Source organism: Babylonia areolata, chromosome 31, assembly GCF_041734735.1.
Source record: "Babylonia areolata isolate BAREFJ2019XMU chromosome 31, ASM4173473v1, whole genome shotgun sequence".
Lineage (NCBI taxonomy): Eukaryota > Metazoa > Mollusca > Gastropoda > Neogastropoda > Buccinidae > Babylonia > Babylonia areolata.
In genome coordinates, this window is record NC_134906.1 from 20584467 (window position 1) to 20596288 (window position 11822).

The 11822-nt window shown below is 43.4% G+C and overlaps 1 protein-coding gene across 1 annotated transcript in view; it reads left to right on the forward strand.

The window, feature by feature from the left end:
* Nucleotides 1-11822, forward strand: part of LOC143276042 (uncharacterized) — a 72542-nt gene that overhangs the window by 6344 nt on the left and 54376 nt on the right. The window contains exons 10-27 of the mRNA XM_076580429.1: nt 47-190; nt 564-938; nt 1279-1455; nt 1954-2120; nt 2914-3096; nt 3284-3545; nt 4096-4243; nt 4996-5250; nt 5807-5925; nt 6386-6524; nt 6988-7225; nt 7883-8102; nt 8394-8612; nt 9307-9501; nt 9646-9825; nt 10368-10691; nt 11039-11326; nt 11783-11795. Coding sequence (XP_076436544.1) covers nt 47-190; nt 564-938; nt 1279-1455; nt 1954-2120; nt 2914-3096; nt 3284-3545; nt 4096-4243; nt 4996-5250; nt 5807-5925; nt 6386-6524; nt 6988-7225; nt 7883-8102; nt 8394-8612; nt 9307-9501; nt 9646-9825; nt 10368-10691; nt 11039-11326; nt 11783-11795 — 3646 coding nt within the window. The remainder of the gene's footprint in view (nt 1-46; nt 191-563; nt 939-1278; nt 1456-1953; nt 2121-2913; nt 3097-3283; nt 3546-4095; nt 4244-4995; nt 5251-5806; nt 5926-6385; nt 6525-6987; nt 7226-7882; nt 8103-8393; nt 8613-9306; nt 9502-9645; nt 9826-10367; nt 10692-11038; nt 11327-11782; nt 11796-11822) is intronic.

Sequence of the window (11822 nt, forward strand, 5' to 3'; positions counted from 1 at the left end):
CATGACCGAGTGCCGTGTGACTCCAACACTGTGCCCTGTGTTACAGCGAACTGCCGTCACCTTCCTCATGGAGGACACCCAGGAGGACTCTGAGTTACGTATTGCCGCTTACCTGGCTGTGATGACGTGTCCTGATGACGACACTCTGCAGCGCGTGCAGCTTCTCCTGGAATCTGAAACAGATGAGCAGGTGATTAGAAACAATTCAGTATATTATGCATGAAGTCGACGATCAGACTGTTTCCTTGATCAATCAATTCATAAAACAAATGACATGAAACAGCAACCAAGCAAACAGACAAATGACTGACTGGCTGGCTGTCTTATGGACTGACTGGCCGACTAACTGACTGGATAATTATCTTATGACTGACGGCTTCCTGGAGAAAATAAATACTCTCTTTCACCTAGATCACTAGATGCTGACCTTGCTTGTGTGTGCTTTGAAAAAAACAAACACAGAAAAACTATAATGCCTGCTAAATACCTGTCCGTGTAAATTTACCTCACAATCACCTCAGGCAATTAGCTTTCCTCACCTGTGACTATCATACTGTGTCCAGGTGGGATCCTTTGTGTGGAGTCACCTGACCAACCTGCAGGAGACGTCCAGTCCCCACAAACAGGCCATCAGACAACTGCTGAAGAACGTCCAGCTGCCCGCCAAGTTCAACCTGGGACGTCTCCAGTTCTCCCACAACTACGAGGGCTCTGCTTTCCTCAAACGGCTCAACAGCGGAGCTGCTGCTGAGGGCAACCTGGTGTGGTCCTCCTCCTCCTCCCTGCCCCGCTCTGCGTCTGCCAACCTCACTGTGGATCTGTTCGGCCGTTCCCTCAACCTGCTGGACGTTGGCCTGAGACTGGAAGGTCTGGAATACCTGTTGGAGACCCTGTTGGGACCTTATGGCTACTTCGCACAGGAGGGCCAAGATAAGAAGGTGAGGAATATTTCTTTTTAAAGTGACAAGGTGAAATTTACAAATAAGTTTCGTGTGATCATTGGCAAAACCTTTTAGCGTATTAATACGTTGAAAAACAATGGAGTGTTTAATCAATACTAATAAATGACAGCACATGCAGCATGATATTATCTGAAGAATTGTTTCAATTTGTAGCCGAATCAAATATGGTTCGATGGGAGAAATAGTGTGGGGATATCTGAATGTTGTTGGACGTCATTCACTATGCTTTAATGTTTTCTTAGAAATGGTACACAAGGGACATACTCACATTTGATGGTTCACCTCACTGCCGGCCATGTGTCCTGTGTCCTGACAGAGTAACAAGCAACTGGACGAATTGAAGGGGTCTCTGTACCTGAGGATGTTCGGCAATGAGATGTCCTTCCAGCGGTTCCAGGGCCTGGACTCCTTCACCTCCTCCTCTTCCTTCAACATGCTGGACTTCCTGATCAAGCTGAGCAAGAACCACGACATCTCCATGACTCACAGCACGGTAAGGAACAGCAGTAGTCTGCTGGTGTCGCTGTGTGTGTGTGTGTGTGTGTGTGTGTGTGTGTGTGTGTGTGTGTGCGTGTGACTGTAGTTTGTGCAATGTATGTTAGTGTGACTGTGGTGTGTGTGCAAGGCGTGTGTTGTTGTGACTGTGGTGTCTGCAATGTGTATTTTGTTAGAAGAGGTATGTGGAAGGAATCCATTCTGAAAGGTATGCACTCAAGACCTGACTAGTGTGTTGGTTTATGCTGCTGGTCGGGCATCTGCCTAGCATACGTACATGGATTTGTCTGAACGCATTGACGCCTCCTCGAAAAACTTAAATTGGATCAGAATTTGATGTATATGATAAAGGGAAGGGAAAGTTATTCATTCAAGCAATATCTTGAATAATCACTTCTGACAGGTGCAATTTTCGTTGAGAAGCAGCAACGGATTGTTCCGAAGAACAAGAAGTGTAAGGGAACAGTGATGACCGTGGCTGTGTGGATTGTTTCAGGAGTTCCTGGACACCGAGATGACAGTGCCCACGTCCTGTGGTCTGCCTCTGTCACTGACAGTGAAGGGAACGGCCACTGTGGACCTCAAGGCCTCTGGCAAGGTGGACCTGCGTAAGGTGTCCTCCACACCCCGCAGTCTGCAGATTGACGGAGAAATCAGGCCCAGGTTCGAGTCTTGCCCTTTACCCATTTTGTGTTATATGACGCAGCCTCGGGAGCTAGTTGCCCTTTGAGGACCATACCCAAAGCTAACTGTCCTAAACCCTCTTGGCTGAAAGAACGGGGTTGTAATTTGGGCAAGACACTCCACTATAATCAAAATCTAGCCCGTATGGTTTGACAGCAGTTGACTTCTCTCTTGTTCTGATCGTCGAGGTCGGACATAACTGACTATCATTCACTTCATGTTCAAAGGCTTTGATTATAAAACATGCTTTTTCTGCATTGTTTGCTACATTTTTACAAACGAAACTACCTTTCATGTATAGTGGGTTACAAGATTCAAAAGAACTTTTCTGCATTGTGATTCAAATCGTCTGAAATTCTTTGCATTTGTATGAAGACACACCAACTTAATTGCATGATTGTTTAAATGAGTAATATAATGCGCCTTTATTGGGACATTATATCCAGATACGATTTTTTGTTTTTATCAGATATGATATCATTGTGTTGCAGTTAAATTACTTCAAAGAAACTAAGCCTTCATATTGCTGTGGTGTGGCATTTACTGAAATCTTAGAATAAAACCCTTCATGAGAGCACTGCACAGGATGTCAGAAATATTTCATTTGCACATCATGGCCATGGACAATACTGCACTGATAGCATCACACACACTCGCTTTCTGTCTGACAACACTCTAGGCTGTTGGAATAGTGAGTGTCGTTGATGGCTAAATGTACTTGAGAAAACCTCACAGACAACAACTCTTCACCAAATCCTGTATCCTGTTTCAGCGGTGCCATCCAGATCTCTGGCCAGATGTCAGTGGATGCCCAGGTATCACGCGCTGCTCTACACGTGACTGGCACGCTCCACTCCAGCACTGCCCTCAAGGCACGAGTTGACCTTGACCGTGGCCGTGTCTTGAGCATGGAACTGGATGCCCCTGAGGACAAAATGGAGATCTTCGATATCAGGTCAGTGATACTGTAGATTTCAGGATGAAGATAATATCCTCCAAATTCATAATGATACCTGTTTGACTGGAACCTGTTCCTACAATAAATGGTAAACTGTAGAGTATGAACACACTGATTCCGCTAAAAAGCATTACACACATCCTATGGCTGACTGTAAATCCAACACTTCCAACTGTGGTTTCAGCTCTGAGTTCAGCATCGTGCACAACACGGTGGAGAAGAAGCAGAAGATGATCACCGAGAACCGAAAGACCGTCAAGGTGTGCACAGGAGAGCTGGCGTCACGCATCACTGGTCTGGAGCTGTGCGGAGAACTGCAGTACCCCAACGCGTCCACCCGTGTCTCTGGCCCCTACTACCCGTTCACTGGGCCCACCTCTCTCAGCGTGGCTCTGTACAAGCGGGACACTCACACCAGCTACAAGCTTCTGGCCAAGAGGGTGGAGGTCAGTGACTGTACCGCCACACTCATATAGTGCCTTTGGAATTCTGTTATTGTGTTTTGAGGGCCAGTGAACTGTTTGTAGAAAATATTGGAGTCTTTTGTCGGCATGTCAAATGGGTAGACGAAGCATACTTCATCTTTTGCTAGATTGGGTCCTCAGGAAGGAATGTATCCTGGATTTACACAACCATCCGCACCCTCTACATGGAAAAAAATCTAGAAAATGTTGCTCAGGCTGACATAATCTTGTTCTCTTTCTGAAACAGTTCTTTTTATAAGATATTTAAATTCGTTCTTGTACGTTTTTTCCTAATCTGATTGCTTTCTAAACAGTATAGTCAAACTGTTTCTGTCCTATAACGTTTCAAAAACTATAGATTAAAAATAAGACTCACTTTTGATAACAATTGTCCAACGTTTCTAACTATATGTCCAAGTTCAGGGACTATTTTACCACCTACAGGTTTTATAAAGTAACTCCATTTCTAATTTCCATAGACTCAGCAGTCAACTTTCACTTTATCAATTGTCCCTGTGGTGTGTGTCTGCAGAACAAAAAGAAGACCATGGCTCAGCTGTCCTTCAACACTCCTGGGTCCAAAGTGGATCGCTCTCTGGCCTTTGACCTCGTCCTGAACCACGAAGACAAACAGCTGGAGGTCAGCGCTGCCTCGCCCTGGAAGAAAGCTGAATTCAAAGGTACGTACGACAGTCAGTCATGTCCAATTCTGACCTTTAGAATAACAGAGGTGGCAACTGCTGTCACAACTATCAGGGCTAGAATTTGATTATTGTGGAGAGGTTACATCGCCATTACCTCGAACAAGAGGGCGTCAAGACAGCTGGCGTTGACGTGATCCCCAAAGGCCAACTAGCCTCCAAGGCTGCAACAGAAACAGCCAATGCAATCATGTTCTCCTAGTTTGAGAGTCATAGTCCTTCACAAAAATCTAAGCTGTAAATGAATTCTCAGTGCAGTAGAGAAAACATTGATCATAGAGCTATCACTCTGCTGTGGGCGGAATTGTAAGCTTATTCAAATGAATACAGGAGAGGGCTGCCCCCTGTCTTTCATATGGCTTTGCTGTTATTATTTGCTCCAACAGATTATTGGAGCAAAATAAACTAGCTAAAATACGAAAAAGAAAAAAAAAAACCCAAAAAAACATTAAACGAAAAGCATGAGCTATGACACACCACTGAATTCAAAATGTCTTCGACACAAAATTTTAGATTTTCAATAGTCTAATATTCACATCATTTTGCTGTTTTAACTAACGTTATCATGGAGAAAAGTATTTCAGACCATCATTTTCTCTTGGAAATGTAGAGAAGGGGTAGAAATTATGCTCTTCTAGTCTCATGGATAATATAATGAATCACACAGCAGTAAGTAATATATTTATTATAAATTCCCAAACAAAGTTTTTTTGTTGTTTTTTTTTTTCCAGGGGCCATCACGAACACAAAAAAACTGATGGGTGTCAGCGGAAGTTTCATCACAGATGACGTCAACGTCTACTCCCTCAGAACGGAAGTGAAGATCGACGAGTCCAAGAACGGTGTCACATACACCCCTATGGTGGAACTCCGTCATCCCAACAGAGACAACGTGGCTCTGACTGGCATGGTTTCCATGGAAACAAAGTCTGCAGTGGTGGACCTCACCTTGAGTGGTGTGACTGCCCAGCCCTTGACTCTCAAGTGTGAGTTGTGTTCTTCTTCATGCCTGAGATTTCGTTGAATCTTCTCTAATTTTCTTTTATCATATTTAACACACTGCGATACAAGGTCATCTTCTGGAAGAAATATCATAACGCAAACCCTTCTGTATATTGCTACTTTGGATGTATACATAATTTATCAATACTGTAGTGGTATTAGTAAGATTACCATGCACAGGACTGTCAATGTTCTATGTTGTCACCCTCTTTTCTTATGATTATGATAATCATTTAACAGTTATTAGATACAGAACGTTTTAGTCATCAATGACGAAGTAAAAAATATTTGCATTATAGACATTGAAGGCACATCTGTCTCATAACACATGCAACGAAAGATGAGCGCCTTCAAGTTAAAGGCAGCTCTGAGTCAGCTCTACCAAGGTAGACAATCTATTGTGAAAACGTCACCGTATTTGTAAAGCACTAAGAGCTTGGTTACAGACAGATATATAAGTATTCGTGTCAACCAATCATCTTACGTTTCTGCAAAAGGCACGTGCTGTACTAACCCATACTACAACAATGTGTCCTACAGCTGCTCTCACCAACACGAAGAAGGAAGTCAGCCTGACAGGCTCTGTGGCCAAGGGAGACAAACAACAGTATTCCCTGCGTGTGGGCAGCCAGATGTCCATCAGCAAATCCAAGATGCAGGTAACCATTGCAAAAGCACATATACAAACAACAGCGTAAACCACAAAGAAAACAATAACGGCAGAGGCAACAACAGCACAATCAGTAGCAAAGAAATGCAATCAAACATCAACAGTATAAGAAATAACGACAAAAGAACAAAACAGATGCAGCAATCTTAGCAGCAGTGGTACTAATACATTCATCAGTTTTTATAAGGGATGGCTTTTTGTTTCTTTCTTTCTTTTTGATTCTCACCTCTTTATGACATGGTATATTGAATTACAAAACACACCTACCACCACAAGCAATACAATCAAAAACTAGTGTAAGACTAACAGTAGGAACAACAATAATGTTATTTCTGATAACGATCATGAATATGGTGGTAGTTGTGATGATGATGATGAAGGCGATGATGATGATGATGATGACCATGATGATGGTGATGATGACGTATGTCTGTACGTGTGTGACACAGGTGACCCCCTTCCTGTCAGTCAAGTCCCCCAAACGGGAGCTGGTGTCGTTCAGTGGCTCTGCCCTGTACACCCAGGACAAGATCCTCAAGACTGACTTCATCTTCAACCTGATCAACTTCAAACCAGTCTCTGCTCAGTGTGAGTAAAACAGCAAGTAGAGTAGAGGGAAACTGGGGTGGGAGGCAGGATTATAATAATTCAAGAGAAAATCGACAACAGGTTGTAGCAATGTGAGCACTACATACCATGGAAGAAGTTGTTCATAACTGAACATATCGTCACTTGTATTGATGGATGTAACATTATAAGCAAATGTCGATTGAAGTAGAAAGTTGTTCAAATGGACCTGAATATACAATAAGATATGTTTGTTGCCATCACTGCTGCATAATCAGAAGGCATGTTCAGAATGGGACAAACACCTTTTGCAGGAGAACAATACGTTAACATGTGATTAAGAGTGACTTACTTCTTCATCGTCCATTCAGTCACTGCCACAAAGTCATAACCTTTGAGAGATAAACCAGTCACCTTTTGAAAGCGAGCTACATATCAATGAAAGAGACTGTCATGACCTTGATGTCCACTCCATGTGTTACAGTCACTGCCACAAAGTCAGAACGTAAGGCGGCTGTCCGTTACGTCAGCAAAGTCAACATCAAGTCGGCTGTGGTGAGCAGCAGCATGTCTGCCACTGTCAACGTCAAGAACGGACGTCTGGCGAACGGCCGGGTCACCGTGGTGTACAACGTGCCCCGTGTCGTCAAAGACAAGATCGTGATCATGGCCAAACTGTCTGACAGATCCACCAAGGCTTACAACAAGTACACTCTCAGATCGTGAGTACACGTCCATCCCTTACATTGACGTTTGTCGGTCTTTTTTTTTTTTTTTTTTTTTGAAAATACAGTTGAACATGGCTGTCCACGCTGACTGCCAGTAACATGTAAAATTAATGGCACAACTGTCTTCTCATATGCCAACATTTACGACAGGGTCATCATCAGGCTCAGACATGGAAAAGACTTTTCCAAATCCGAAATCAAAAGCGAACAGGGTTGTTGTGATTAAGCAACTCTCGCTGCAGTTACAATCACTAGGAAAAGAAAATAAATAATCACAAACTGTTTGGTAATCAGGCTGATGACAAGCATAGTGAATGTGAGTTTCAATATCAGTTATAAACCCGGAAATCATTTATGATTCAGCCAATCATAGTTTGGGAGAAATATGCATATCCAGTATGTCCCTAATAAAAAGTCCAGCCAAGTGATGACTTAATAGATCAAAAGTTATTTGTCAGTCTGTCAGCCATAGATCAAAAGTTATTTGTCAGTCTGTCAGCCAAGGATCAAATTAAGATTTACTTTTTCTTAGCTTGTTGCTCATAATCGTGTACTTGACGAGAAACAAAACCGTTCTTATCAATAGTTCCCAGAAAACTTTAACATGTGTGACTCTACAGCATTCCATACAACTGTTCACTGTTCAATTAGGAGCATGGATTCCAAGAGTTTCCCTGACTACAACACTGCCGTCAAACTGAACCTGGACCACAAGAAGAAGCTGTCCTCAGGAGAACTGGAAGTGAAGTACGGCAGAAACCTCAAAGACAAGACCAAGCGTGTCAGTGTTTCCGCCACTCTGGCCAGGAAGATCAAGAACCTCAAGAACATGGACCTCAACTTCAAGATGTCAGCAGAAGCTCCTCAGCAGGTGAGCGTGTGGACCGAGGGTCTTCTGATGTGTCCTTGTTTATTTTGGAGTTTTCTATATGTTTATTTTTCAAGAAAATGAAAAAAGTAAAAAGAAAAGAACAGTGACGAAAAAGGAGAAAAATAACTGAAAAACGTTAAGAGGATGAAACAAGAAAATCATGCTTTAAACTGAAAAATCGGTTGTTGTGATAAACATCATCAACATAGTTTTCAATTCCATCTTCACTCTGTGTGTGTCACAGCCACTCCATGTGGATGTGCTCCCACATGTGTTCTCCGTTGGTTTCAGAACATCGACGTCAAGATCAGAGGCATGCACGAACACAATCCGAGCAGCCTGGAGTCCAATGTCATCCTGACCTACGCCAAGGGCAAAGACCTGAGTGCGGCCTTGACCCTGAAGGACAAGAGCAACAAACTGACGAAGATGAACGGTGAACTGACTCTGAGGGCCCCAGGATCTGGCTTCACTGTGAAATCTGGCCTGACTCAGGCTTCTAAGAAACAGGTGAGTCATTTCATCGTCTGAGATATATGCTGAACATCCAGACGGTTTCCGTGGTATTTTTGTTTATTCCACTTTCATGTTCTTTTGGTGCTTTAAGTGTTCAGTAGGTCAATTAAAAAACAAAACAACAAAAAACAGTGGGGTTTTGTAACGTCAGGGATTCGAAGATACAAATGTTCAGACCAGACATAATATACATCGATCTTTTCGTTTCCTGTCCATATCTTGTTGAATCTCTTATTATGATAATAGTAATGTACTGGTTTGGCACCACGAAAACGCAGTATATTTGAATAATTGAATTAGAATTAAAAGTTGTCACAGAAGTAGAATCGAACCTTTGGCAATTCTTCAAAACAATCTCCTTACATATGAAGAATCTGGTTTGTTCACAGTATCACTTTTTTTTGGTTCTGTTTCATGTCTTCGCGCACTGTTGTGTGCAGTTTGAGCGATTGAATATCAATTGTATTCCATGTGAGGCGCTTAGAAACCATTGTATAGGGAGGTTGCTCAAAAGAAGCACTATACAGTATTATTTTTCATTACTATAATCAAGCTTTCTTCTTCTTCTTCTTCTTCTTCTTCTTCTTCTTATTATTATTATTATTATTATTATTATTATCATCATACTCATCACCATCATCATCATCATCATCACATCATCTTTAACCCCTTATCTGTTTATTCCCAGTGGGAGCACAGCCTGAACATCAAGACTGGAGGCAGCATGCACAGCATCAACACAGTGTACAAGAACCGCGGCGGCAGCTCCCATGAAGTGACCAGCACTGTGGGTGTGGATGGAATCAAGCCAGTCGTTCTGTCCGGGGAGGCCAACCTGGAGAGGGATGACCTGCAGCTGGCTGGCTCTGTCAAGCAGGGCAAAGTAAGCATGGGGAATGTTTTATCTGCTTTCTGTGTGTGTGTGTGTGTGTGTGTGTGAAAATCCGTACAATTGTGAGCGGGACTTACAATCTGGTCACTGTGTGCACGTCTGTATCCTAACATGAACTGTGCCGTCTTTCCCCAGAACACCTATGGTGTGAGCGGCACTCAAAAACTGGCCAAGTCTAAGAACGGCAAGTGGAGTCTGGAGGTCACGGTGCCCTCCAGGCGTGTCCTGCTCAAGGCCAACGCTGGCAAGGTCAAGGGCAACTACGAGGGCTCCCTTGAAACTGCTTGGGATGCTGACAACGACAAGAACGCTAAGGTCAGTTGGGTCAAGGTCAATAGTTCACGCTAAAGTCAGTAAGATTCTGGTTGGTAGTTTACTCATAGATAGGTCTATCCATGGTTTATAGTTCACACACAAAAAATTGATAAAATAGTTGATGATAACAAGTCTCTGCCTTTCTCAATCCATTAACAAAGGTATGATATTAATTACGTGCATGTATGTATCTGTTTATATAATATTCCACCTGGTTCTTTGTTCTCTAATTGTAGTTAATTCCAACACCTTTTTGTCTATCTCTGTGCTGTATTCTCTATCTACCAAGAAGGCATAATCAAAAGTTTCGTATTCTGTGTGTGACATTTGTCTATCAGGCTGTCCATCTCATCCACAGCACCAAACTGATAGTCGTTCTGCTTGTCATTTTTCTCACATCTTCTTGTCCTTGTTCTTGTTTGTTCTCGAGCTTGTCCTTCTCCTTCTTCTTCTTCTTCTCATTCTGCTTCCTCGTTTTGTCAACAATCCACCCATCTCCCATCATCTCCAAATTTGTGTGTTTCTCTGTTTGTGATGACCAGGTGGTGATTGAAGGCATGGCGGGCAGCAAGAGCAGCAAGGACTACTCCTCCCACAAGGCCCGTGTCAGCCTGAGCAGCCCTCTGCAGGGATACAGCAACCTGGCCGTCAGTCTGGGACTGGACAGCAGCAGCTCTCAGCATCAGCTCAGCACCAAACTGGTCATGGGAGACAAGAAAAACGTCATCACCACCAACCTCGTTGTGGCCCAGCCTTTCACCCCACGTGACATTGACGTGAACTTCAAGGCCGAGACCCCCTTCCGGGGTTATGGCTCCATGGGACTGACCTTCACCCACAAGCTGGACACTGGTCTTCGCACGAAGGTAAAGAACTTATACATGTTCAGACAGTGATGTTTGATACAGTGTAAGAGCTTCCTAGAATAATCCGGTGGTGGTATGAAGCATAATTCATGTGTGTACATGCTTGTGATTTTTTGAAGGGGTCTATCTTTTTACTCGTATAATTTACCACAGTCCAGTTTCATTTCCTTTGGAAAGTGTCTTTGCTTGATTTCTGTCATTTGTATTCAATACTGGAAAATCATTGAAGCATAACTTCTATTCAGATGGGTATCATGCTAACAGAAACTGTAAGCTTTTAGGGAAAGAGCCTGTGAACTAGCTTTAAGCGTGTTCTGATGAGTGTGTGCCTTGTGTGCTGCTTCCAGCTCGCCCTGTCCCTGCAGAAGGACCAGTGTGAGATCAGCCTGACCGCCAAGAACCGTGGCACAGACGGGTCACGTGACCTGCAGGCTCAGCTGGACGTCAAGTCCAGCCTGCGCAAGATCAGCCTGAAGTCTCTGAGTGTCAGCGCCATGCACAAAGATGACGGACGTCAGTTCTCCAACCAGGTGGACATGAAGGTGAACAAGCAGGCCTACTCTTACCTCATGAACATGAACGTGGACACAGGCAGCAACACTGGGGACATCGCCATCACCTGGCCCAAAGAACAGGTAGGCAGCACCTGTCTTTTTCAACGAGTGCCTGACGAGTATATGTCAGTTGTGTCTGACTTTGACCAACATGACAGCAATTGATACAAATGCTGTCCCAGCTGTCTGGGATTAAATTGTATTGTTGTGAAAAGTGTCTTGCATGAATTACATCCCCACTCTCTTGGCTAAGAGAGATTTAGGACAGACGCCGTTTGGGTTGGTCCTGAAAGGCCAGCTAGCCTCCAAGGCTGCAGCACTAAAGACCAGTGCAATTCTGCCACCATGTGTGTGTGTGTGTGTGTGTGTGTGTGTGTGTGAAAAACACACCTTTTTTATAACCCCACTGCACAGCATAATAGTTCCAAAGAACAGTACAACATTGCATAACATAACACAAAACAATAACACAGCACAACACAACATAGAGAAGATCATGCGATGCTCGTGACTTTGTTTAAAAGCATGTGATTTCAGCAGCAGCCCACATGTATCAAAGTTTACTACATGTCAGTTT